The sequence below is a fragment of the Moschus berezovskii genome, chromosome 10, assembly GCF_049115385.1.
Source record: "Moschus berezovskii isolate FMDL1 chromosome 10, NW_MosBer_1.0, whole genome shotgun sequence".
NCBI classification, from domain to species: domain Eukaryota; kingdom Metazoa; phylum Chordata; class Mammalia; order Artiodactyla; family Moschidae; genus Moschus; species Moschus berezovskii.
The window spans coordinates 101,758,910-101,786,725 of NC_142469.1; the positions used below are offsets into that span (position 1 = coordinate 101,758,910).

The 27,816-nt window shown below is 42.8% G+C and overlaps 2 protein-coding genes across 2 annotated transcripts in view; one reads left to right on the forward strand and one right to left on the reverse strand.

The window, feature by feature from the left end:
* The window catches only part of SERAC1 (serine active site containing 1), a 55,914-nt gene extending 40,061 nt beyond the window's left edge, over positions 1-15,853 (reverse strand). Inside the window, exons 1-3 of the mRNA XM_055433080.2 lie at positions 15,756-15,853; positions 1,671-1,789; positions 852-943 (exon numbers count right to left, since the gene is read on the reverse strand). Of these exons, the coding sequence (XP_055289055.1) occupies positions 852-942 (91 nt within the window). The 5' untranslated portion in view covers position 943; positions 1,671-1,789; positions 15,756-15,853. The remainder of the gene's footprint in view (positions 1-851; positions 944-1,670; positions 1,790-15,755) is intronic.
* Positions 15,854-15,998: 145 nt separating this feature from the next.
* GTF2H5 (general transcription factor IIH subunit 5) lies at positions 15,999-27,513 on the forward strand. Its single transcript, XM_088840873.1, has 3 exons — positions 15,999-16,072; positions 17,020-17,103; positions 27,173-27,513. The coding sequence occupies exons 2-3, from the start codon at positions 17,069-17,071 to the stop codon at positions 27,351-27,353; spliced, it is 216 nt and encodes a 71-aa protein (XP_088696999.1). The 5' UTR covers positions 15,999-16,072; positions 17,020-17,068; the 3' UTR covers positions 27,354-27,513.
* Positions 27,514-27,816: the final 303 nt, after the last annotated feature.

A 27,816-nucleotide genomic window follows, 5' to 3' on the forward strand; every position in this document is an offset into this window, starting at 1 on the left:
ATGGCTTCCTGGACTTCCCCAGGAGCAGCTAGTTTATTTCCTCCTATACTGCTACCACCTGTTTCTTCATACTAGGCTGTTTCTTTTTCACTAAGCCCTGGAAACAGAATGCAGGCTCACAGCCTTTTCTGCTACCCTAAAGTATATTCACTACTCTTGAGTCTGTTCTGCTAGAAATGATGAGAGAAGAAAAGCTCCCTTCCCTGTTCCACTCCGTTTTGTATTTTTAAAATACAAAATCACAGAATTTTCTAGATGAAAAGGACCTGTCCTAAAAACTGATCTCTCTTAAAGACCAAAAGGAAGCCCCATGAGGACAGCCTTTGTCTTATTCAATACCGTCCCCTCAGGGCCTAGTAACAGTACCCAGCACAGAGCAGAATGAATGAAAGATGGCCGAGGCTAATACTCTTGTTTTACAAATAAAGATTAGCAATAAATAACATAAATATTTACAAATAAAGACAGTAGATCGGTGCTAGATCTTAAGTTCTTAGAGGGCAAGGGAAACAGCTTCCTGGCTCTCCACTGAGTTCCCAGAACCTAATACATGGGCCTGGCACCAGTTTTATAGGAGCTTAATAAATAGCTGCTGAAGAATGCAGTGAGACTTGAATTTACAAGGATGAGTATGAACCTGACAGGAACAAAGGGAGAGGGAGATTCCCAGGAAAAGGGAGTATGCATGGCTCTGGGCCTACACATTGGGGGTGAACCATTAGTACAGAAAAGCTGTAAACAAACCTGAGATTTATCACAGATTAAAGAAGTTTTTGCGGACCACCCTAGATTAAAACCACAATTCTATCACTGTTTCTACAAGAAAATACTGCCGTTTAAACTGTACTCACTGATGTCTCTCCAGTATGTGCTGCTTTTTGGCGGAGAAGTGGAGGTTCCCATTCTTCTACAGCAGATGACACAATAAGCAGCCAGGGACATTCTGTGCATTTAGAACAATCGAAACAGATTTAATTTAGCATGTAATTAAAAATATTTCTTTTAACTATAAGAACACATCATTACAGAATAGTTCCACTGCTCTAAAAATTGACTGTGCATTACATATTCATCCCTTCCCTCTACCCTCCTCTAAACCCTGGCAAACACGGGCCTTTTTACTATTTCTATAGTTTTGTCACTTACAAAATGTTATTATAATTGGAATCAAACAATAAAAAAAAAAGAACATGTCACAATCACAGTAGATTGACCACAGAGTTAGATGTTTCAAGACTTGGAAAAAAAAACTTTTCTATTAAAACAAAACTTCTCCCTTAAAAATTTAAAGCAGACTTATTAGAATAGTATTTTGCTGGTACCTTGATGATTATTATTCAAACTGTATCCAATTAATGATTAGTAGGAAATAGGAAAAGAGGTTATTGAGAATATCAATATAGGTGTCAAAAAACTTTAAATGCCTTTGATATATATACATACATATATGCATATAGGTCGATACTTATATTTACCTTTGGTGACTGTGAAGTCCCTACAGATGTGAAAAGCACTCTGAATGGAAGATCTACTTAGGACCCATGGAAGTGTTTAGCTTTTCTTCAAATCCTTTAAGATGGTACCCAATATTGTTTAAAATCTTTGAAATTTAATTGTTACTTATTGGCATCCTGACAAAGAAGATGCTGCTCAACTATCTAATCACTCACCTTTTATGCAACGATTTAACCAACTAAGTGAAGATGATCTAAATATGATGTGATGGTTTTTAGAACACCTCAGTATTCTAGAATCAGGCTGTCTCCGGATGAAACATTTCTTCTTTTTTCTTTTGGAATAAGAGAAAAGAAAGAAGATGCCTTGAGGAACTCGTGAGAAATGGTATTTGGTTTAATACGGTAAAAACATCCGGCAGCTCCACAGGGATTAGGGAGAAAACAATCCAACTAATATTTGGTGCACATGTGTAAGAAAATCTGTTAGGAATAACACACAATAATCAGCTCAAAGGGGGAAAGCAATAGCAAGCCACTCCAGTACTATTGCCTAGAAAATCCCATGGATGGAGGAGCCTGGTAGGCTGCAGTCCATGGCGTCGCTAAGGGTCAGACACGACTGAGTGACTTCACTTTCACTTTTCACTTTCACACATTGGAGAAGGAAATGGCAACCCACTCCAGCGTTCTTGCCTGGAGAATCCCAGGGACGGGGGAGCCTGGTGGGCTTCCATCTATGGGGTCACACAGAGTCAGACACGACTGAAGTGACTTAGCAGCAGCAGCAGCAATCAGCTCAAAAATTTTTCTTGTGACTCTAGTACATCAACTGATGACTAAGCAAAGTGTTGAAGCAACAGGTAAACAGGTAAAGATCACTGTTTTAAAGCTCACTGTTTCTTATTTTCTCACTTGTTTAAAGAGTTGCTGTCACTTCACAAAAACCTTCACAGTATTAATTTAAACACACACACACCTGAGCAGGTTCCCCTCCCTCTACGTCCTGAATATATCTCAGTACAGCAGAAGTCTACATCTTATTTCCCTCTGCTGCTGCTGCTAAGTCACTTCAGTCGTGTCCGACCCTGTGCGACCCTATAGATGGAAGCCCACCAGGATCCCTCGTCCCTGGGATTCTCCAGGCAAGAACACTGGAGTGGGTTGCCATTTCCTTCTCCAATGTGTGAAAGTGAAAGTGAAGTCGCTCAGTCGTGTCTGACTCCCAGCGACCCCACGGACTGCAATTTCCTCAAATGCCAACACTGGCCCTTTCAGTTTTTTCTAGAATAAGCTGCTCCGTATCTAATTCTCTAACGTTCAACTCTCTCCGCACCTCGACTACTTCCAGTTCACTGCTCTCCAGCCTCAACAAACCTTCCACCCTTGCTTTCTGGGGAGTGAGCAGCCCTCTCGTGGTTCTACTTCCTTCCCGACTCAGCCTCGGCTCCGGGGTGCATCACTGCACCTTCTCTCTACCTGCTCCCTCAACACACCAGTACAGTGAGTGAATGAAAGTCGCTCAGTCGTGTCCGACTCTTTGCGACCCCACGGACTATACAGTCCATGGGATTCTCCAGGCCAGAATACTGGAGTGAGCAGTCTTTCCCTTCTCTAGGGGATCTTCCCAACCCAGCAATTGAACCCAGGTCTCCTGCACTGCAGGCGGATTCTTTACCAGTTGAGCCACAAGGGAAGCCCACCAGAGCCCTCCTCTTTCTAGTAATACTGTCCTGCAGCCCCAACTTGAAACGTGTTTTCTCTGTTCCGACACTCGGACAGCCAAAACGGGAAGAGGGGACACAAGACAAACTGGGAGTGGGCTCCCAGAATGATCTCTGCTGTCCCTAATCATTTCTCTTCTTACCCTCACAACAACTGCCCTAAATACCCACGTACTCTGCCAAGCGTCCTACCCTCCCTTCATCCCTTTCAAATGATTTGTCTCTCACTTCACACAGAAAATGAAGCCTATGAACTCCTTCAATTTCTGCCCCCATACCTACAAGCAGGGATTGACTGAGGTTGAGGGAAACAAATTGTATTTAAATAGTGGGGTAGGGGAAGAGTAGGAAGTTCCTTTAAAAAAAGTGGGGTAGGAAGTTCCTTTAAAAAAAAAAAAAACTACACACTAAACCACAAATATATAATTAGGTACTAAAATGAAAGTAATTTAGAATGAGAAAAGATACCACAATAAATTCCTGGAGTCTTAGAAATGTTGATACCTTTCTTCTGGAGTTTCATTAGGTAATCTGTTGGAAGTGCTTACAAAGAAATGCTTCCGGATTATACTCTGATGTTCCTCCCTCCCTAAGACATGACAGCTCCTACCAATTCTGACTGCTCAAAGGTACCCACACAATCAGGCACCCCCAAGCCTAAGCTTCATAATATCACAGGAAATCTAACCTGGCTGGTTTTCACGTTTTCATCTGTATCACCTTTTCCAGGTTCCAAATGGACTTCGCTGTTCTTTCCTATTTCTGAGGAAAAGAGCTCATCCTTTCTCAGAGGGAAATGCACCATCTGTGTTCTCCTCTCTCACTTCCACAGGGACCTGGATCCATTCATTAGCTTTCTCTTCTTTATCTTCACACACTCTTTCAGCCCTTTCTACTCCTCCCCTCGAAATACTGGATGTCCAGTGTTCTCCCATCAAAATACAAAAACGAACAAATAACTGGGGGTGGGGGGCGGGTAGAAAAAGTAAATCACCAGTCTACCCAGTGCCCTCCAGCACTTCTCTCACCTCCTCGAGTGGTGGAAGTCTCTTCATCCCCACGACTGCTCTTAATGTTCACATATTCTGCCAAGCCCCGACCCGACCTCCAATCCGCCACCACTTCTCTTACCAACTGCACATCCGTCACCTGCATTTCTTAAGATTCTTGCCCCAGTGTGTCTTCCTGGAACACTGGAACAGCCCTCCCCAGGGTCACCAGTGAGTGACGTCTTTGCTGCGAAAGCCACTTTTCAGTCACCATCTTCCCATCTTTGTCTGAAGCATTTGACTGCTCCCTCCTTCTCTCCTCTAGCCACAGTGACACCGGGTCTTCTAGGCTGAATTCTCCCATTTCTGGCCACTCCATCCCATTACTCACTTGACAAAAACTTACTGAGCACCCACCGCCTGCCGGGATGGAAACCTGAGATGTGCCCTCAGTGGGCTTACAGCTGGCTCTGCTGCCTCTGTGCGTGCGTGCATGCTACGTCGCTTCAGTCGTGTCCGACTCTTTGCGACCCCATGGACTGCAGCCCACCAGGCCCCTCTGTTCTTGGGATTCTCCAGGCAAGAATACTGGAGTGGGTTGCCATCCTCTCCTCCAGGGGATCTTCCAGACCCAGGGATCGAACCTGAGGCTCTAACATCTCCAGCACTGGCAGGCGGGTTCTTTACCACCAGCGCCACCACCCAGTCCTTAAACGTTAGTGTTGCTGTGGGTTCCACCTGCAGTCCTCCTTTTCCCTCACGCTATCTTCTCATGCTAAGTAATTTCAGTGCTTTCATCATAAAGGTTTACCTGTAAGCTTATGATTCCCAAATTTCTATAACTATTTCTATTCAAGTCTCTCTGCTAAGCTTCACACACATATTCAGCTGCCTAATGCACATTTCCACTCTGAAGCACCACAAACACCCAGGATGTCTAAAGTCAAATTATCATACTCCTGAAACCAAATATCCCAAGGCCATTTATTACCAAAACATAGTTTCCACACTGATTAGAAATGACTCCTCCCTACACCAAAGTCTCATCTACCTAGGGTCCATTTCTGGAGAGTTTTGTTCCACAGGTATATTTGTCTAACTCTGCATCAGTGATACAATGCCTTTATTCCTATGCCTTTAAAATAAGCCTTGATAGCTTCTAGGTAAGTATCCCACCCCCATTCTTTTCACAATTATCTTGTCTATTGGGCTTTTATGGAACTGAATTGAATTTACAGACTTAATTTGGGAGAATTGATGCTTTTGAACTGTGGTGTTGGAGAAGACTCTTGAGAGTCTTGAGTCTCTTGGACTGCAAGGAGATCCAACCAGTCCATCCTAAAGGAAATCAGTCCTGAATATTCACTGGAAGCAGTGATGTTGAAGCTGAAACTCCAATACTTTGGCCACCTGATGCGAAGAGCTGACTCATTTGAAAAGGCCTTGATGTTGGGAAAGATTGATGGCGGGAGAAGGGGATGACAGAGGATGAGATGGTTGGATGGCATCACTGACTCAATGGACATAAGTCTTAGTAAACTCCGGGAGTTGGTGATGGACAGGGAGGCCTGGCATGCTGCAGTCCATGGGGTTGCAAAGAGTCGGACATGACTGAGCAACTGAATTGAACTGAACTGATATCATATAGAGTCTCTCCATTCATGAAAAGTATATCTTCAGTTCTTCTTTTAGATCTTTTGTAATTTTCTCCACAAAGGTCATGCATGGTTTTTCTTTGTTTCCTCATTTCATGGAAAATTTCAAATGTACACAAATGTGGAAAGAATAATAAAATGAACCCCTAGTCACTCAGCTTCAAAACTTATCAACACAAGGTCAACCTTGTTTCATCTATACCTGCCCTATCCATAAGAACTTCTGCACGATAGAGATTTCCTACTACTAATGTGAAAATATGCTAATATGACCGAGGAACTGTCATTTCATCTTTTAAGTTTTAATTACCCACATATGCCTACTGGTTATAGTATTGAACAGTGCAATCTGTAACCTACATTCAATCCACCACAACACTCAATTATTTTGAAGCAATTCCATGATGTCATGTCATATTTAACCCTTAAATACTATAGTATGTTACTGCTGAGAAAATTACCCATCATTATTCCCCTCTCCAAAAAAATTCCTTAGTATCATCAAATGTCCAATGAACGTTTCAATTATTTCATAAATTTTGGCTTTGCACTACTGGACTATTAGAATTAGGATCTAACCAAGGTCTATATTTGGTTGCTAATGTGCCTCTTTTTTAGTCACTTTATTTCTATAAATACTAATTTAGATTTTTTTCTTGAATTAGTCTTGATAGTACCTATTTTTCAAGAAAGTGGGAATTTAGGTTTTCAAAATCATGAACATAAAGCTATTCCTGCTTATTCCTATGATCTTTTTATCCCTAAAACTGTCTAACATTTTTGTCCCTAGCATTATTTGTGTTTCTTTTTTATTTTTCAGTTGCCTTCTAAAAGTTTATTAATAGAAAATTTTATTTATTAATTTTCTTCATCTATTTGTTTTGCTGAGCATCTCTGTTTTATTTTGTCTTCTATTTCTGCTCTTCACTATCTTCTTTCTTCCTTTGGATTTACCTGTCCGTTTCCTAACTTCTTCAATAAAACTTAATATATTATGAGCATTTCTTGCTGTCTCATAAGTGCATTTAACACCATAAACTCCCCTCTAGTTTTGCTTTACTTCATTTTCACAAGTCCTGGTATTTCCACTGTGTGTGGTTAGTCCCTTCAGTCCAGTTCAGTCGCTCAGTCGTGTCCGACTCTCCGCGACCCCATGAATCACAGCACGCCAGGCCTCCCTGTCCATCACCAACTCCCGGAGTTCACTCAAACTCATGTCCACAGAGTCGGTGATGCCATCCAGCCATCTCATTCTCGGTCGTCCCCTTCTCCTCCCGCCCCCAACCTTTCCCAGCATCAGAGTCTTTTCCAGTGAGTCAACTCGTCGCACGAGGTGGCCAAAGTATTGCAGTTTCAGCTTTAGCATCAGTCCCTCCAATGAACATCCAGTTCATTAGTCACTTCAGTTGTGTCCAACTCTCTGTGACCCCATGGACCACGGCCTGCCAGACTCCTCTGTCCATGGGATTCTCTAGGCAAGAACACCAGAGTGGGTTGCCACTTCCTTCTCCAAATCTGACCTGAGACAAGACCTCCTCTAATCTGTGGATTGTTTAGTTCTGTTTCCCATCTTTAAACATGAAATTTCTAAAGATTATCTTTTCATTGTGCTAGATGGCATAGATTCTTTGGAATTGTGAAGACTTGCATAAAATATTTATAAATGTATCATATAAACTTGTCTGTGTTATTGGCAAAATTTATTATATCCATTATAACAAGCTCATGAATTTTGTTGTTAAAAAGTTTCTATGGCCTTACTAAATTTTATCTGCATGACCTTTCGTACCTCAGAGAGGTTTTTAAAAATTCTCATCCTGGCTTCTTGATTTATCAGATTCCCCTTAGACTTGTCCATTATTTCTTTAAATTATTTATTCATTCAACAAATTCTTGACCACCTATAAACCAGGAACTGTTTTAAGTACTGGAGATACAGTAATGAAAATGAAACCTATGTACCTGTCCTCATGGGTCTTACCTTCTACTATAGAACCCCCCACACTGTGCCAAACGAATACTGCCATATTTTGGTCATGATGTGAACAGACATGTCATTAGGTGTATAAAAACTTACGACTGTTGGAACCTTAGTACCCTGTCCCTTTCATCATCGTATCTGATCCCTCTTTATCCCTATTAGTATTTATTGCCTTAAGTTCTATTTCATAAGATGTTAATATTTCCTTTCCAGTTTTCTTTCAACATGTGCTTAACTATCATTTTCCCCAATCATGCTTATAATCTTTTGATATCATATATATTTAATTCCAAAATATTTTAACAGATAAGTTTAATCCATTTACATGTATTGTACGTGGGATAAATCAAGTTTTCTTTAATATCCTTTAACTGGTTTAAAGTTGTATAATTTCTATTCATTAAAAAAAACTGCATTTTTAACATGCTACATAAAGTATAAATTTTAAGCAATACAAAAATTCTCCCAAATGAGAATGCTTTAAATCCAATCCAATCTCTATCTTTTTAGGTATTTTTGCCTCCTATTTTTATTGCACATTATTTTTAAATACTCCAACGGGAGTCTGTTAGACACTTCACCAACAGGAGCAGTTTCATGGACTATGGCAGTTATAAAGCGGATATACAGGTAGTGACCTTACAAGACGTCTTATGGGCAGAAAATCTAGTACCAGGTACTTCCTCCAAAAAGGCAGAAGTTATAACTCTCACCAAAGCAGCATGAAGTATACCATATAGATGTCCCCCATCCGAAAATCCTGGAAAGAAGTACTCCCAGAAAACCAATCCCAACCCAGTGGATGGAGTCTCATCAGGTTTTGCTAGTAACTATTTCTTCTGCTAAACTTCAAGATATTAAGCCTTGGATTCATCCAGGCTCCTCCGTCCATGGGATTTTCCAGGTAAGAATACTGGAGTGGGTTGCCATTTCCTTCTCCAGGAGATCTTCCCAACCCAGGGATTGAACCCGGGTCTCCCGTGGTGTAGGCAGACGCTTTACCGTCTGAGCCACCAGGGAAGTAAGATAGTTTAACCATGCTCAAACCCACAGAAGACGTAGAATGTTACAGGAAGCCTGATGGACCACAGAAACCACCCTGAATTTGGGCACCACCCTTACTCATATTACTGTGATCTGGGGCACCTAATACTTTTAGATGAATACTCTTCACCTGAACTTCACCCAACCAATCACTCCCCAACTGAACCAACACCTGTGGTGACTTGAGCAACACTGGTCAAAACCTAAGAGAAGAGAGAGATACTGAGGGACCTGCTGCTGCTGCTGCTGCTGCTAAGTCACTTCAGTCGTGTCCGACTCTGTGTGACCCCATAGATGGAAGCCCACCAGGCTCCCCTGTCCCTGGGATTCTCCAGGCAAGAACACTGGAGTGGGTTGCCATTTCCTTCTCCAATGTGTGAAAGTGAAAAGTAAAAGTGAAGTCACTCAGTCGTGTCCGACCCTTAGCGACCCCATGGACTGCAGCCTACCAGGCTCCTCCGTCGATGGGATTTTCTAGGCAAGAGTACTGGAGTGGCTTGCCATTGCCTTCTCCGACTGAGGGACCTGGGGGCTGGCTAAAAGGGATGAGCCAGAGAGGAACGGCCACCAAGGAATACGGTCATGGCAAAGGAAAGGGACTATTAATGCAGATAGATGGATTAACAGGGCTGCTGTTTCAGGAAGAAGGGACAGGTGAAGAAAGCAGCCTGGGAGGCGAATGACACTTTGAGTCAGACCTAGAAAATAATGGCAAAAATGCCAAGAACCACTTCTGGGAATGGGCTGATAGAAAAACACAGCAGAGCTTGCTAAGCATGCTAATCCAACTGGAAGCCAAACTGGCATCTAAGCAGTGGTCCACTATACTGGAGGATAGAAAGTCAGAAGGCGAAGCTTTGGAAAACCCATGTCCTCCTCGCCCCCTAGGACTATGGGGTATTTTGAGCAGTAACTATAATTTCTGCCACTGTGCCGTGATGGCAGCTGTTCCCTGGATTAACAAAAAGTGGCTGTAGGCAAAGGGAAAAGAAACACTTGCCAGAGACAGCATATACTGCCCATGGGGAGCCACTGGGCCTTCATGAATAAACTGTGCCCCAGATTCAGACACACAGCTCCAGTTCTAACTGTCGCTTCTTATCATGCATACCGGCTTCTCAGGAGACAGGTCAGGTGGTCTGGTATTCCCATCTCTTTAAGAATGTTCCACAATTTGTTGTGATCCACACAGTCAAAGGCTTTGGTGTAGTCAATGAAGCAGATTTCTTTTTTTTTTTCTTAACTTCTTTGCTTTTTCTATGATCCAGTGGATGTTAGCAATTTGATCTCTGGTTCCTCTGCCTTTTCTAAATTCAGCCTATACATCTGGAAGTTCTTGGTTCACATACTGCTGAAGCCTATTTTGAAGGATTTTGAGCATTAACTTGCTAGCATGTGAAACGAGTGCAATTTTATGGTAGACTGAATATTCTTCGGCATTGCCCTTCTTTGGAACTGGAATGAAAACTGACCTTTACCAGTCTCGTGGCCACTGCTGAGTTTTCAAATTTGCTAGCATATTCACTGCAGCACTTTAAAAGCATCATCTTTCCGTTTAAATAGCTCAGCTGGAATTTCATCACCTCTATAAGCTTTGTTTGTAATAATGCTTCCTAAGGCCCACTTGACTTCATCAAAATTGGGAAAGGTATGTCAAGGCTATTTTAAAAAGGTTAAAAAAGCAGGTACGACACCCTGCTTATTTAACTGCTATGCAGAGTATACCATGCGAAATGCTGGGCTGGGTGACTCACAAACTGGAATGAAGATTGCAGGGAGAAATATCAACAACCTCAGATATGCAAATAATATGACTTTAATGGAAGAAAGTGAAGAGGAACTAAAGAGCCTCTTGATGATGAAGGTGAAAGAGGAGAGTGAAAAAGTTGCCTTAAAACTCAACATTCAAAAAACTAAGATCATGGCACCCAGTCCCATCACTTCATGGCAAACAGAAGGGGAAAAAGTGGAAACAGTGACAGATTTTCTTGGGCTCCAAAATCACTGCAGACAATGATTGCAACCATGAAATTAAAAGATGTTTGCTCCTTAGAAGGAAAGCTATGACAAACCTAGACAGCATATTAAAAAGCAGAGACATCACTTTGCAGACAAACATCCGTATAGTCAAAGCTATGGTTTTTCCAGTACTCATGTATGGATGTGAGAGTCGGACCATAAAGAAGGCTGAGCGCTGAAGAATTGATGCTTTTGAACTGTGGTGCTGGAGAAGACTCCTCAGAGTCCCTTGGTCTGCAAGGAGACCAAACCAGTCAATCCGAAAGGAAATTAACCCTGAATATTCATTGGAAGGACTGATGCTGAAGCTAAAGCTCCAATACTTTGGCCACCTGATGTGAAGAACCAACTCACTGGAAAAGACCCTGATGCTGGGAAAGATTGAGGGCAAGAGGAGAAGTGGGCGACAGAGGATGACATGGTTGGATGGCATCACTGACTTAATGGACACGAGTCTGAGAACACTCCAGGAGACAGTGAAGGACAAGGGAGCCTCGTGTGCTGCAGCTCATGGGGTCTCAAAGAGTTGGACACGACTGAGTGACTGAACAACAACAACGGATTTGGACACCAGTTTCCATGTTGAGCTGCACTTTGGAATGCAACATTTGGTTCCACCCTAAGGAGGGCAGTGGGACTCAGAGATCACTTACAGTAATGACCTCCATGTAAGACAACATACGGTATATGGGAAATGGAAGGTTCTGCTGAGAAACCAATCCATAATGAGACAGTCATTCTATCATTGATGGGTATTGTGACAATAACACCTTCTGGATGAATGACACAGGAGTTTGCTGCAATTACAGTAGAGTCAGGAAATGGTCATTTAAAAAAATAAAATGTATAATAACACTGATGTAGACAACTATATGTACAGGAACTCCCCCCTCCCCATCCCACTCTATTGTGGAAGTTGAAGACAGCTGGCCTGAGGACATATTGAAGGAAAAATCTGAACTCATCCAGCAGGTCTTGCCAAAGAGTGCTAAAGAATTCCAGTGAGTACAAATAATGAAAGACACGGGAGGAGAGAGAATAGTGCAACTATTCCCAGACAGACTATGCAAACACCGTTCAGGAATCAGTGGGCTTTCCTGTCTTTTCCAGTCCATGGGAAATTCTGATTAAAGAGAAGGCCACATTGTAGACCAGAAACCAAAGCTAATTTTAACCAACTTTTTTTTTTATGTGAATCACTTAATTTGTAAAAAGCAAATGTTTGTGACCCCTCTGTACCACTTCTGCACCTGCCCACATCTTAAAAGATGGCCCCTCTGAGTTTCCATGTAACAGAACACGGTGCTTCCTTGGCAGTGACTCAGATGCACCAGTCACTTTCCTTTGGCATCCCACCCAAATTTTGTTTCCAATCCTTTAAACTTACAAACAACAACAGCAAAAAAATACACCTCCATGGCAAGGCTTCCTCACAGTGTGTGTATACAGACAGAGAGATAAACACACACATATGTATGTATGCATATATATGTAAAGTATATACCAGTTTGTGACTTGCCTATTCATTTTTATAAAGGTACCTTCTGATGAACAGAAATTTTAATTTTCATAACATCTTTTTAACCAATTTTTTTTTCTTTTATGGTTGTTGCATTCTATGTCCTATCTAAGAAATTTTTCTTGCCTACCTGAAAGTCACAAATATTCTATGGGTTTGTCTAAAAGGCCTTTTGGTTTTCACTTTTACATTAAGGCGTATGATCTATCTCAAATTAATTTTTTTATTTTGGTGAGACAGGAGTTGAAGTTCATTTTTTTCCCCTCTATATGAATAGCAAATAGTCCCAGCATCATTTGTTGAAAACATTTCCCTATCCTCATTGAATTGACTTTGTGCCTTGGTTGAAAATCAATTGATTAAATAAGTATGGGCCTATTTCTGTACTACATTGTATTCCATTGATCTATTTGCGTATCCTTATGTAAAATCACACAGTACTGATTAATGCAGTTTTATAATACTTGGGGCTTTGCAGGTGATGCTAGTGGTAAAGAACTTGCCTGCCAATGTAGGAGGCATAAGAGACTCGGGTTCAATTACTAACTAGTTAGCAGTTAGTAATTCTGCTTCAGAAGACAAGCAGTAGTAATGGAGGCATAATAACATGAATATCTCTGAACTGTACACTATATGTGGTTAAAATGGTAAATTTTATGTTACATGTATTTAACGCAAAGAAACAAAAAAAGAAATTTTATCCAGAAACAACATAGCCTCCTATATTTTTTTCTAAATATTTTTCAGGTGTGTCTTTCACACTTAGGTCTTCAGTCCATTTGGAAATTGCTGTTGTAAATGATGTGAAGTAGGGATCCAGTTTTGTCTTCAATCTATGTGGATACCACATAGCTCAGCATCCTTTACTGAACACACTGTGCTTTTATACTACTACTTGATGGCATACTTCCATATGTATATGAGCATGTTTCTAAGCTCTCCTTTCTGTTCCATGGGTTTACCTTCCTGTCCCTGAATCAAGACCAGTAATTAAGCCAGGAGTGTTGATTATTATGGCTTTATATTGTTTTGATACCTAGAAGGCAGAGACTTTTTCTTCAAAATTGAGTTAGGGATTCCGGGTGCTCTGTCTTTTCATAGACATGTTAGGTTCAACATGTCAGGCTCCATGAAAAACCATATTCCAATTTTAATTGGAATTTCAACAAATCTGTAGATTTGGCAAAAACGGACATCTTTATGATACTGAGTCTTCCTACCCCATGAATACGGTGAGTGAGTGATAAGTCACTAAGTTGTGTCTGACTCTTTACAACCCCATGGACTGTAGCCCGCCAGGCTCCTTTGCCCAGGGAATTCTCCAGGCAAGAATACTGAAACAGGTTGCTATTTACTTCTCCAATGAATATGGTATATGGCTGCATTTACTTGGGTCTTCTTTTATGTGTTTTGATAGAGCATTATAATTTTCTCCTTAAAGGACGATGCACCTTTAGTTTGATCTATTTCCAGATACCTTCAGTTTTCAATACTATTATGAAGAGCATCTTTTTATTATTAAAATTCCCAGTTATTGCTGGTGTGTATAACTTACTCTTTTATTCAGAAATCTGCTTGAACTGAAGGTCATTTTTGATGACCTCCTAACAAAAGAAGCCGTTCCAGTCCTTTATCACATCCTATCAGTTAACCTTCTAGTTATCTGATTTTTAGTGTCCTTTTCCCACCTGTAATTAAACTGCCAGCTCACCATTGTAAGTTCAATGTCTAGAATAGGGTCTGACATATACCGCACAAAATGTTTGTTGAATAAAACAATGGCGATTTTAAATCTAGATGATTTGGAAAAACACGGAAAGAAAAGCAGATTTTGAAGTGACAGTGAAGTGAGGTCTAATACAGGTTGGGAGGCATTCTTTAGAGTTCTCACAGGTCATTAATGTGCAGGCATCTGGCTAGAGCACAAGAATAGAGGTTTGATGTGATGGAACCGAAGAGACAGTGAAAGAGGAGAATGCATTCAAGAAGAAAAAATATATATATATTTAGGAACCACTAGGGGCACCACCACAGTTCAAAAGCATCAGTTCTTCGGCGATCAGCTTAAAACTGTGGTGCTGGAGAAGACTCTTGAGAGTCCCTTAGACTGCAAGGAGATCAACCAGTCCATTCTAAAGGAGATCAATCCTGAGTGTTCATTGGAAGGACTGATGCTGAAGCTGAAACTCCAATACTTTGGCCACCTCATGCGACGAGTTGACTCACTGGAAAAGAGTCTGATGCTGGGAAAGATTGGGGGTGGGAGGAGACGGGGACGACAGAGAATGAGATGGCTGGATGGCATCACCGACTCGATGGACATGAGTTTGAGTGAACTCTGGGAGTTGGTGATGAACAGGGAGGCCTGGCGTGCTGTGATTCATGGGGTCGCAAAGAGTCGGACACGACTGAGCGACTGAACTGAACTGAACTGAACTGAACCGAGACCTGGGGCAGATTAGAGAGAGGGAGGGAGCGAGCATGCGCAACAGCATGGAAACCAACCAGACTGGAAAAATTTGAAGCAAAGAAAGAGGGAAATAAATGAAAGAGCTGGGTTCCTAAATCACATGAACACACAATTGGAGAAGTACAATTTCACCTAAGGAACAGAAAGCAAGAAACCTCATTTCTCGACTGGTAAAAAAAACAATTAGAGAAAGAGACAGCTCCAATACATTGTTGTTCAGTAGCTAAGTGGAGTCCGACACTGCGATCCCATGGACTGCAGCATGCCTGGCTCTTTTTGTCTTCCACTATCTCCCCGAATTTGCTCAAGTCATATCCATTAGGTTGGGTGATGCTATCTAACCATCTCATCCACTGTTCCCCTTCTCCTCCTGCCCCAGTCTTCCCCAGCATCAGGATCTTTTCCAATGAGTGGACTCTTCGCATCAGGTGGCCAGAGTATTAGACTACAGATCCGAACCTGGGGAAGGAAGTAATTTTAGAACCCTCTGGGTCTTCCCCCCGGGCTCGGAGGACCCATCAGCATTCAATCTTATTCATCCTCTCGCGTCATAGCTATAGAAGCTGTGATCTGAAAGGTTCCGATTTGAACTGCGGAGACTTGTTTCCTCCTCATTTTCACCATCCTTCCTGCGGCCGACGGTAACGGCAGGTGCTCTCTGGGCCTGGGACTGGAATTAAGAGGGTGGCGACCGGGAAAGCAGAGCCGGGCTGCCGAGGCGGGGAAACAGGCCCTCACCTCACGCCCAGCGCCGGGTCAGCGGGTCAGCCAGGGGCCGCGCGCCCTCGCTGGGGCGCCCCGGCCGCACCGCACCGCCGCCCGCCCCACGGCCCGCAGTGCCCGGCTTCGCCGAGGCCTGCATCCGCCCCCTACCCCCGAGCCCAGCCCTCCCTTCCTTACCTGCCGGCGCGCGGAAGCGGCCACAGCCCCCTGGCGGTTCACGCAGGAGCGAGTCCGCGGGGAGCCCACCTCAGCCCACCGCCCCCAGTCCCCGCCCCTCCGCCTCCAGTCCCCGCCCCTCCGCCCCAGTCCCCGCCCCTCCACCCGCGGAGGGCGGTACGTGACCCCGCCCTCACCTCGCCCGCGCCCACCCGAAGCCCCGCCCACTCCCCGCCGGCGCGCCCCACCCTCGAGGCCGTCGCGGTCGCGATGACGTAGCAGCCGCATGCGCACTCTGTCGTCGGTGCCTAGGAGCTGCGGGATCAGTGAGTGGAAAGGTGCGTGGTGTCGGCTCTCGGAGCCTGGGGTGCATGGAAGCTCTGTGGGTTTCCAAGAAAAAAGGAGAAGGGAAAGTCCCAGAAACCTGTCGTTCAGGTTGCGGGGATACAGGATTCTGTCCTGTCTCTTTCTGACGAGGCCGGGCGGCTGCTCCGCCGCAGTTGAACTGTGCATTTCTTTTGCGGGGGAGCATTGCCCAGCGCCCAAATGTGGAAGTTTAGTAATAGTTTATTTGGCGTGCGCTGAATGGGTTCCTTACCTTCAAGCGCGCGTCACTGGGGTACATATTTTATTGGGCAATATAGCACAAGATCTGGAGACTTGGATTGTTCTTTTTCTGCTGGTTCAGTTCAGTTCAGTTCAGTCACTCAGTCGTGTCTGACTCTTTGCGACCCCATGAATCACAGCACGCCAGGCCTCCCTGTCCATCACCAACTCCCGGAGTTCACTCAAACTCATGTCCATCGAGTCGGTGATGCCGTAGCTGCGGCTAAATCTTTTTGCTCCATCTCATCTGTAAAACGAGATGGTCGGAGCCCCCATATAATTTCTAAGGCCCCTTGCGAAGCTACCATTCTGTGACTCCTGTCTCCGAGAATTTTACCTTTTATCATACTTCTAGGTGGGAAAAAGAAATATTTTGAATAATGGACTTGTTCTAAACTTGGATTGGCCACATTGCTGTGGAGTTAGGCCCCATTAGGCTTTCATTAGGATTTACTGGGGGTAGGATTTGTTTCCAAAAAGATTTGTGCATTGTTATTATCCCAAATAGACTCGTTTGAGTTTTGTTAAAAAATCAGAATATCTGGATGTTTTCCTAATGTTAGCTCTATGTTTTTCATAGACTTATATGTTTAGTCTTGGCATTTAATTTTTTGCTTCTATTCAGAAGTAAATCACCAAAGGATATTGAAGTTAATGTTTTTGTATTTTGTCACCTTAGGCTTTTGTTAGCATCTTTAGGGTCATCAGCACCTTCTGCCTGGGAAAAGATGGTCAACGTCTTGAAAGGAGTGCTTATAGAATGGTTAGTATTGATACTTAATAAGTTTTAAATCCGCACATTGAGTCTTTTTGTTTGTTTGTTTTGCACATTGAATCTTGATTTTCATGTGTACTGTTTCAAAAATCCATTTTGTTTTGTTCTTAAGATCTGAATGAATCAAGTCTTTCAGCTTTCTCAACTTCAGTTTTCTTGCTTAGTAACTTGTGGGACAAATTTTGTTGCTAAATTTCTTCCTAGTGCCAGTTTTCATTATCTCTGTTGAACTGATGTAATTGGCGTTATTTCCAACAAATTTTGGTCAGTGGCAGGCAGCATATATGTTAAATTAACCCTCTTTAGGGGAACAGTGCTTGTATTTTCAGATCATCAATGATTAAGTAGAATTTTAAGGCCTGCCAAAGTCACACAAACTTTGGTCTTTAAAAAAAGAGAAAAAAACAAGAGAGTCAGTTGAAGGTTTCTTAAACTAGGCACACATTCCAAAGGAGAAGCTAAAAGCTGTGGGCAGAGTTAGCTCCTCAAAGCTAGAGTAGGGCTCAATTATCCCCAGTTTGAAAATCTGAACTGCTGGACCAGTCTTCCTCAGTCTCCGCTTTTTTTTTTTTCCCCACCAAACAGTTCTGTTTCATCTGGGAATCCTGGCCTGTTTGTCTGAAAATACTACTGTCTACATTTCTTTACCTCTAGTTGTGAGCCATCATATGGATGATGATACTGTTTCTGTGGTGGCAGTGGTCAGGGAGGAGCAAGACCAAACCCTCGTATACTCTTATATTTCAAGCAGCACCATCCAGTAGAAATATAATATGAGCCACATATTTAGTCTTAAAGTTTCTAGTAGCCACACCGAAAAGTAAAATGGAACAGGTGAAATGTATTTAACTCAGTATACCTGAAGTATTTCACCAGGTACAAAATCCTCAAAGTTCATACTAACACTTCAGAATCATATTAAGTCTTTTTCCATACTAGAGCTTCAAAATCCACTGTCTGCTGTTCTCTTGCAGCACAGTCACAGGCTAGCCACATTTCAAGTGCTCAGTAGTGGTGTGTGACTAGTGGGCTGCTTTATGGATAGTGCAGATTTAGCTTGAGTGGAGAGACCACCAAAGACAATTAAGAAAACAGCCAGTGAAGTGGGAGGGAACCTAAGGGAACATTTCACGAAAGCAAGTAGGCTGTATTAAGTGGTGGTGAGAGGCTGAATAAGATGAAGACGCTGGAGGTCATTGATTTTTTTCTTTTTTTTAAATCACAGCTCCAGTGATTTAATGGAAAGGCGGGAGAGATACTTCAGAAAGGGGAAGGGAGGAAAGGAAGGGGAGACCGTCTTGATAATGAACACGTGAAGTTGCTCAGTCGTGTCTGACTCTCTGCGACCCCATGGACTGCAGCACCCCAGGCTCCCCCCTCCATGGGATTTCCCAGGCAAGAATACTGGAGTGGGTTGCCATTTCCTTCACCAGGGGATCTTCCTGACCCAGGGATCGAACCCAGTTCTCTCGCATTGCAGGCAGATTCTTTACCAGCTGAGCCACCTGGGAAGCAAAGGGAAAGAGAAATGGGTTGGTCACAGAGGAAGGATTTGTTAAGATACTCTGCTGCTTGTTACTTGCGCTGTTTAAACGTGAGAGATGAGAATGTTTGGTGATGGAAGTAAACACTGGAAATGAGAGAGACGTTCACTTGGGAAAGCCAAGGGATGGCTCTCGATCCCAGAATTCCAAGCATACTGTGCTGCTGTCTTTTGGGAAACACTTCTGAGCTATTTTTTGTTTTTTATTTTTCTTATTACTTTGTCATAGCTAATAAAAACATTTTCCTGGTTGGTCTTTTAATGTTATTATTTTTTTTTAACACAGAGGATCCACACACACATTGTCAGTTTTTTTTCCCTTTTATTTTTTCCAATTCTTCCAAATTTAATCTTCCTTCTGGATTTGATCGGTATTCACCTCTCTCCTAGGGTCTTCATATTTTTCTTTCGATTGATATTTTGTATTTCATTCATCTGGAATTTAATGAGAGGAGGGGCATATTAAATGAGCTGTCTTTTTTTTTTTTTTTTTGGTCAAATAGCTGAGTAACTGTCCAACAACCTTTCTTTCCTTCCTTCATGATGTGTGATGGCTCTTTTATCACATTGTCTTTCTGTCTTTGCTGTGCTCCCTAATCCCATCCCACATCCATTTTTTGTCATTCTTACCTATTCAAGAATAACCTGGGAATAATTTAGTTTGTTTCCAAAATAGTCCTTTAGGAATGATGGTTGGGATTGTATTATACACATGCATATATATATTTTAATGATAGCTGGGAAGCATTTTAAAGAGCAAAACTTTGGGAGACTCATTAAAGTTTTGGTGGTAGGCTTTCAGTTTTAGCCCTAAGAACAGAGAGCACAGATGTGTAAGAGGAACTGAGGTGTTTTTTCCTGATGGGGCGAGCTCCCACTGGTTTACTTGTGACCAGCCTCAAAATTGTCCCTGGGCACTAGTGGCCTCTGTCACCTTGTTTCTCCACGTATTGCCCAAACTAAGCACCAGCACCGTCTGGAGTTTGTTAGAAATGAAAATGTTCAGGCCTCACCCCAAATCTGCTAAGAGCTGTGCGTACGAAAGGATTTTAACACAGTGCACTTAATCCGCTAAAGTTTGGTAATCAATTTTGCAGTGGAGAATTGTCTTGCCCCAAGACTAGATTTTATTTTTCAGATGAATGCTGTCCTAGCAGGGGCTTCCCTGGTGGCTCAGTGGTAAAGAACCCGCCTGCCAGTGCAGGAGACCCAACAGACCCGGCCAGGTTTGATCCCTCGGTCAGGAAGATCTCCTGGAGTAGAAAATGGCAACCCACTCCAATGTTCTTGCCTGAAAAATTCCGTGGACAGAGGACCCTGGCAGTCTACAGTTCATGGGATCACAAGAGTCAGACACAACTTAGTGACTAGGCAATAACAACTGTTCTTGCAAAACTTAATTTTTCTCTTCATGGTGAAATCTAAAGTGTAGCCTGAACAAATTTTCAAAAGGGCAGCTGTCTTCCCAGTGATTCAGATCTTTCAAGAAGGCTCCAGACCTAAGCAATAATAGAGTTGTAAAGGGCAGGGCCAGGGCCAGTGGCCCTCCTTCATGAGAAGGTGCACCTGTTGGGATGGTGGTACCCGAAAGAGTCCTTCAGTCCCCTCGTGTCTACTTGATGCCAAAGGGAAGACTTTATAATACAGCAGCTGTATACTTCCATTTATCATCTCATAATATTCATAGATGATATGAAGCATTTAGGTGAATTGGGGTGCAGATCTACATTAAAAAAAAATAACGTTGACCATTTAGTCCCAACTGTCAATGAATTGAAAAATTGAAAGTACGTGAATATAATAAGATTCTTTCTTCCCAACACTTGTCAAATACCAGAGTCTAAAGATTTTCATATTTTTTTTTTTGTCAAAATGAGATTGGTGAAAACTTCCTTTTTGTTGGGATCCACCTCTTTCGTTGACTGCCAGCCTCACACCAAGAGTTTCCCGAGTGGAGCCAACCACAGCAGTTACTAAAGCAAGCCGCATATGCTCAGCACGTGTCTGCGTCCAATTCCAGGTGCTTGAGCAGATCTCTGGTGTGATACTTATCACAGTTGGTTTGGCAAGTGCTTTAGCAAGGAAGATTTGTAGTACAGGTGCAAATTCCAGCCAGTTCACAGCACGAGAGCAAAGAATCTGGAGAAATAGGTAATATTAGACCAGTCTTGTCCTTACGCTTTTGGCTTCCAAACCTACATTGTATATGAAAAGCAAATCGGAACTAAGGCCAAACCAGTCTAACCACCGTCCTATTCTTTCACAGTATTTATAATATCTTTTGTGAGCCTTTGCTTTTTATTCTTAGCAAGGCCACATTCACTGAAGTTTCTTGGGCACCCAGACAATGCCTGAGATAAATATATAGAGAGAGCTACTTAGTAAATATTTGTTTATTGAAAGAATTTTGGTAATAAAATTGAATCAGGGGGTATAATCTCACTTTAAATTCCAGATGATTAGTGTTCCTTTGGAGCTTCTCTACTACGACAGTGAGAACTAGAGTGGGTCTTGATAGATTGAATTCAAGTTTCAGTACAGAAAAAGTTTGTACAATAGGCCTCCTTTTTGGCGAGTTACATCAGAGTAGCTTTTTTTTTCTTTTAATTGTGGTGTCCAGTTGATTTACAATGTTGTACAGTTTACAGTGTTAATTTCAGGCTTACTGCAGAGTGATTAATTATACACAAAATTACTTTTTCTATGACGATATTAATTCATCAGAAAAAAAATAAAACATCAAGATGACTGGTGATTTTGTACCAGGTGAAGTTAAGCTGAAACGTTAATTTGACTTAAAGGCAATTAAAAAACAACACCACCGAGTAGTACGTAATGCATGTGCGATAGGAGATGGCTAAAATGTCAGGGGTCGTCTGCAAATGGCAGGAGTTTTGAAAACTCTGACCTGTTGGTTAAAAGCACAGATATGAGTCCCCTGGCACTTCTTTTTTCAGTTTGTCCAACTTTTATTTAATGGAAAGTACGTAGATGTATTTTACTTATAAAATTTCTGGAGATGAAAGTCTTCATAACCACTTACCCCTTGTTGTCTCTGATCCCAGTAGCTAGTCAATTGTGTGTCATCTGTGAACGCACTGCACTCAGACAGTAACAAGATAACGTAACGACTCGGACAGCAGTATTGATAATGTCCTTATTTCTCCTCATTGTTCCGTTTAGACCCACAATTTATTTTAAAGGGTTAACAAAAAACTATTGTATGCCCTGTCACCTAAAGTGTATCTTTTTAAGAAGCCTCTGAATGTGTGCTTTTTGTGGAAGATACTGAGATTCCTGGGGGGTCTAAGGCAGTTCAGGACAGGAAAGGCCGGAGGGTGAAGTAGACACCAGGGTCACCACGAGAGAGACAAAGGCACGTCCCTCCTCGCGGGGACGGGAGGGAGCAGCCTGGGTGCAGAGCGCTGAGGCCACGGGGTGGTTTCTGTCTCCCCACAAATTGCCCTCCTTCCTTTCACCACCTCTTCCCACCCCCACCCCCCTTTTATATGTGTAGGCTTGGAGCAGTTGAGACAGCAGCTGAGATTTCAGAGAGTCTGAGCAGGAAGACAGAAGTAGAGAAGCTGAAACTTTGGTTTCCCTGTCCTATGGGCCTTCCCATTTTCATTTCTGTAAAATCTGAAAGAACCCTCTTCAGCGCTGACTGCTTCATTACTGCCAGGTTTTTTCTAGAATTACTCTTTAAACTCTTTTTTTTTTTTTTTTTTAAGTATTTCACAGCCTGGGTATCAATGATTGGTAAGATTGTTTACTTCAGTGAGATTTCTCAACATACAGGGTGGTGTTGCTTTACAACAGTTTCTTACTTAAATGTGTGTTCTGTGTAACTCCCAAAAGGTGTGCGTTTACCATCCTCAGTATCCGCTTACTCTGTCAGCATTGCATTGCCCCTCTCTGTATTTATGGAAGACCCCTCTTGTCTCTCCCATCCTGCACGGGCAGTGATGGGACCACATGCCACGATCTGCGGTTTCTGCACGTTGAGTTTTAAGCCAGCTTTTTCACTCTCCTCTTTTATGTCATTATCAGCCTTGAGACTCTCATTCCTAGACCCTCAGTCACCCAAAACGCCACAGACTTCCAGGTCACCCTTCATTCATTTTACATTCACTACCTTATGGCTCTGTCCATCAGCACTTAAATTCTACCTCCCCTTGCCCCTGCCCCATCCTTTCCACTTTGCTCTCTAGAACCTAGTGAGACCAGGAACCCCCTGTGTCCCAGCTTCTTCTCTCAACTTTCCATCTTTCTTCCCCCCAAATTCCCCTTTTTTGTTGTTGTTATAGTAAAACCTAGCTTTCCCCTGAGCCCACTCTGTTGACTTTTTTCCTCTAGTATCTCTTGTACTTTTGGGCCAAGAAATGGGATAGGTATCTACCTTCTTTCTCATTGCCCCTTCCAGAAATCCTCCCCCGCCCCCGGAAAAGCCCTGGTTCCAAATCTGATGAGCCCACCCAGTAATCCTCCCTTGTAATCATCCACAAACACCCAAGTCTTTCCTTGAAGGTTTTTCTTTGAAGGCAACCTGTCACTCTTCAGGGGTGCTCCACAAATTCTTAAATGATTTCATGTGTGTGGTCCTTTCAGCCCCCTGATGACCTCTCAGCTCCCTGACCTCCTTTGCCAGTGAGCTTTCCTTGTCCTGCTGTTGCCATTCATTTGCATTGTCACACCTGCCAATATTGCGGTCTCTTCCAAACCTCTGTTTCAGGCCCCTACCTCTGACCACCACCTGCTCTTTCCAGTTCATGTCCTCTAATACCCTAGGCCTATAGTTCCTTTTGGAGAAGGAAATGGCAGCCCACTCCAGTGTTCTTGCCTGGAGAATCCCATGGGCAGAGGAGCCTGGTGGGCTTCAGTGTATGGGGTTGCAGAGAGTCGGACACAACTAAGTAGCCAGCACACACAGTTCCTTTGGACCTCCCTGGTGGCTCCTTGGATTCTCCCAGTCCTGCAGTCTGCTGATCCCCCAGCTCTTCCCTGTCCTGCGCGGCCCCCGCACCCTCGCTTCCATCAGTGTACTCGTCCTCTTAGAGACCCTCGGCTCCCTTGGCCCTCTCTCAGTCAGTCACCAGGTCCGTGTTCAGTCCAGCTCTCCCCCTGTTGTGAACCTGTACTTCCACAGCTCTCGATGGCTGGAGAGCATACTGATCAGTCTCACTTTAAATTCATGGCTGTTACTAAACTCATGACTTAAATAAATGCAGCATGCAAATTCCTAAGTTCATTTGTTCTCCCAGTTTCCTAGTCAAGCTGTTATATTTCATCAAATTAAGAGTCCATCAGTTTTATTTATTTATTTTTAAATTTTTATTGGAGGCTAATTATTTTATATTATATTGGCAGTATGTTATGTCCCTCTTAAGAAAAATCACGTGCCATTAAATTGAGACCCATCCCAGTGTGGGAGATAATTAAAACTTGGAATGAATGGAATGTGGTATTTCACCTTCTCTTATCACAAAAACAGCCCCTGTCCTCACTTCAGCTGGTCACTTTGTTTCTTGTTTCACTAAGAAAACGGAAGCAGTCAGAACATCTGCAAGTCTTTTTCACATGGACCTGGGCCCATACACTCTTCCTGCCCCCATGCTAATTGTGAATGACTTGTCTCTTCTCCCGTCTCCAGCCAGCCTCCCTCCTTGGGAACTGGATCCCAGCCTCCCCGGCCTGTTTAAAGACACCTCTTCAGCAATTTTCCTCTTTTTGTCCTGCTTTCTCAACTTTTCTTTCTCTTCTGCCTTATAATGCGGCCCCCTATCGAGGTGGGTGGAGGGTGTGGAACAGACACTCTTGCTTCTCACATCCTTCTCGCTTGATTTTCCTGCTGTTTGTAGCAGAATTTCTCGGAAGATACATCTCTGTTCACTTTTCTCTGATTTCTTTCCTCTCAGTCTAAAAACCACTACAGTCAGATTCTCTCCTGTGTTGTCACCGTCTTGAAACTGCTCTTGTGGAGGCCCAGTAACTTTCTGAATCCAGTGGTCAGTTTTCAGTCCTTATCTTGCTATTCCTATTAACAGCATTTGACCCAGTTGATCTCTCCCTGTTTCTGGATATCCTTTGTTAACATAGCTTCCAAGTACCCTTCAGGTTTTCTTCCGACCTCAGAGGTCACTTTATAGTCTGTCTGGTGGTTCCTCCTTTCCTTCCTAACCTTTGGGGTTGGGGTGTCCAGGGCCCGGTGCCTGGACTGTCCTCTCTGGCTCTGCTCACTCTTTGGTCATGGCTCTAAATGCCATCTAGACACTGATAACGGACTGACTCCTCGTTCTGGACTTCACTGCTGAAATCCAGAATTGTATATCCAGCTTCCTGCTCAGCCGCTTCACGCGGGTGACATCTCAAAGGTACTGTACCTGAAACTGGACTCCTGATCTTAACTGTGCACCTGCCCTTCTGTGTTCCTCTCATCTCAGTGCTCGGCCGCTTCATCTCTCCATTTATCTCAGGCCAAAAGCCTCGGCATCTCCTTAATTCCTCTCAAAACTGGAGCGCAGTCTCAGCAAGTTACGTTGACTTTACATTCGGCATGCGTCTAGCACTCAGCCACTGCCCAACCTCACTTTTACCACCGAGGTCCAGATCGTTGTGTCCTGTCTGGTTTACCTTGGTCACCTTCTAGTGGGTCTCCCTCCTTCCAGCCTGGCCTCCACCGTGCACCGGTCTTTTCTCAACCCTGCAGTCAGTATGATCCTTAACATTTGAAAGGCAAGTCAGTTTGTAGGTTAAATCAGGGTAAAGCTCTGACCTCATCTTGTGCTGCTCCCCACCCTCCGCTTGCCCCTCCAGCTCTGTGGCCTTGCTGTTGGCTCTGCCTGGGCAGTTCTGCGTCGGTCACCCATGGTTCACTCCCTGCCTCCTTCTGACGTTTGTTCAGATACCACCTGCTCAGTAAGGCCTTCCCTGAGGCCCCTACTTAAACTTCCAAGGTCACGTCACTGTCGTCACTGCCATTTCTCACTCCGCTTCCTTGGTTTTTATATGTTTGTCATAGTGTTACCACTAGACTGTAAGCTCCACGATAGAAAGGGTTCTGAATTACTGTTTGCTTCACTGCTGGACGCCCCGGACCACAGCACTGGACACATGTTGGGTATTCAGTAAGTTTTTCTTGAATGAGGGAATAAAACTTAAAATAGCGTATTTGCTGCTGCTGCTAAGTCACTTCAGTCGTGTCCGACTCTGTGTGACCCCATAGACGGAAGTCCACCAGGCTCCCCCATCCCTGGGATTCTCCAGGCAAGAACACTGGAGTGGGTTGCCGTTTCCTTCTCCAATGTGAGCAAATCAATATCCCACATTAGTGTGGTCATTTTGATATCGCAACTATAGAATTTAACTGACTTTTGCCAAACTTAAGTGGGTAAATATAACCTAAGTATTCTGAACCTAAGGTAACAAACATACTAGGAGCTAAATTTAAAATCTGTATTGTTTCTGACATGGGCAGACCTGCTTATTTATTCACATCATTTTAGAGCATAGTAAATTGTTAATAAAATTATTTTGAAGGTAAGTTGTTGAAAGTAATTAAGACAGTCATTTTTTCAGGAAGACTTGACTTTATTCATAGTATGCCGTGCACCATACTTATTTAGTAATTGAAATCCATTACCTGTTAGCTTCACGTATACCTGTGCTTGTACTTAAAAGCAATAAGATGTATACAGTTTTCAGCAAATTACACTGACCTCTTTGAATTAGTTATTTTTGTAACTGATGTTGACATCCCTCAAAAAAAATGAAAGATTATGTGAGATTATGTTTTCTCTAAGAATTAAAGTCTGCAACTGGACATAACTTTATATTCATCTCTGCTAAACACATTATTGTATGTTATGTCCTTTGTTGTGATTCAGGTTTTCATAAAAAGCATTTCTATAAATCCCAAAAAATTTATCTCTTTGCCTTAAGACTATCCTGTTTATTCCAAGCTAAAAATCACAAATAGAGTGGAATTTAGCTCTTTTTTTGAGCTCAGTATGCTCAAAGAGATTTGGTTAGAATTTCCTTTAAAGATTCTAAGTGATAGTTCAGACTTATGAGGTTTAGAATTAAAGAAGGGAAAAATACTTGAATATTTATTACCAGCCAGACATTGTCTTTGACATTTTTTAAATCAGTCAACAGGGCTGTGCTTTGGGTCCCTGTTAACTACAGAGCTGTGACTGTTGCTTTACTTTTACAGTTGTTGCTGACAAATTAATATTTAAAATCTCATTGTCGGCCTCTTCTAAACTTCCACTAACTGTTCTCAGTGAAGCTGCGTCTGTGAATCGTCAACCCTTGGGGCAGAGAAGAGAGGGGAGGGGTTGGGGAACACTTAAAATTATCCTCAAACACACAGAGTGCTCAGTTTTCATTGTTCAGGTCGCTGGTATACCTAGACAGCAAGGTGTCCCCTTGTCACATGTTTTATCTTGACCGTGACCCTGCCGCGAAGCAGGTTCTGTTGTACTTATCTCCTCATCACGTGTTTTATCTCGACAGTGACCCTGCCATGAAGCAGTTTCTGCTGTACTTGGATGAGTCAAACGCCCTCGGGAAGAAGTTCATCATTCAGGACATTGATGACACTCATGTCTTCGTAATAGCAGAGTTGGTTAATGTCCTCCAGGAGCGAGTAGGCGAATTAATGGACCAGAATGCCTTTTCTCTTACTCAGAAGTGAAATATTAGCTGCTGACCCCTTGGGAATTAAAAGTAACAAGTGTGAGAGACTGTCACCATTCTGTCTTATGTGGCCGGTTTGATTTACAGAATCGCTTAGAAGCATTTCGTGGGAAAGACAGGGATATCATTTGTTCATTAAAAAAAGCCCCTGAACTGACTTTCTTGTGCTGTTTCCGCTCCCCCTCCCCAGTATATATAAATTAAAAAAAAAAAAAAGAATTTAACAGTTGGGTATAATTTGGCTTTTATTTACCTTTATTAAACCATAAATGTAATTGGTTTTCCTACCTTTTCATGCCAATTTATTCCATTAAGAATATAATGAAATATGCTTTTAAATCATCAACCTAATAATCTAGATACTTCTTTTTGCTTGTTCCTATTAGTAATTGGGAGTTTGATAGAGAAGGTATGGTTTGTTTTGTTTCAACTAGATCAATATGCCAAGGTGGGAACTTTGG

Coding starts and splice junctions, on each gene's coding strand:
- GTF2H5 (XM_088840873.1), top strand. CDS start 17,069: ATGGTCAACGTCTTGAAAGGAGTGCTTATAGAATG. Junction 17,104..27,172: donor AAAGGAGTGCTTATAGAATG/GTTAGTATTGAT, acceptor TTATCTCGACAG/TGACCCTGCCATGAAGCAGT.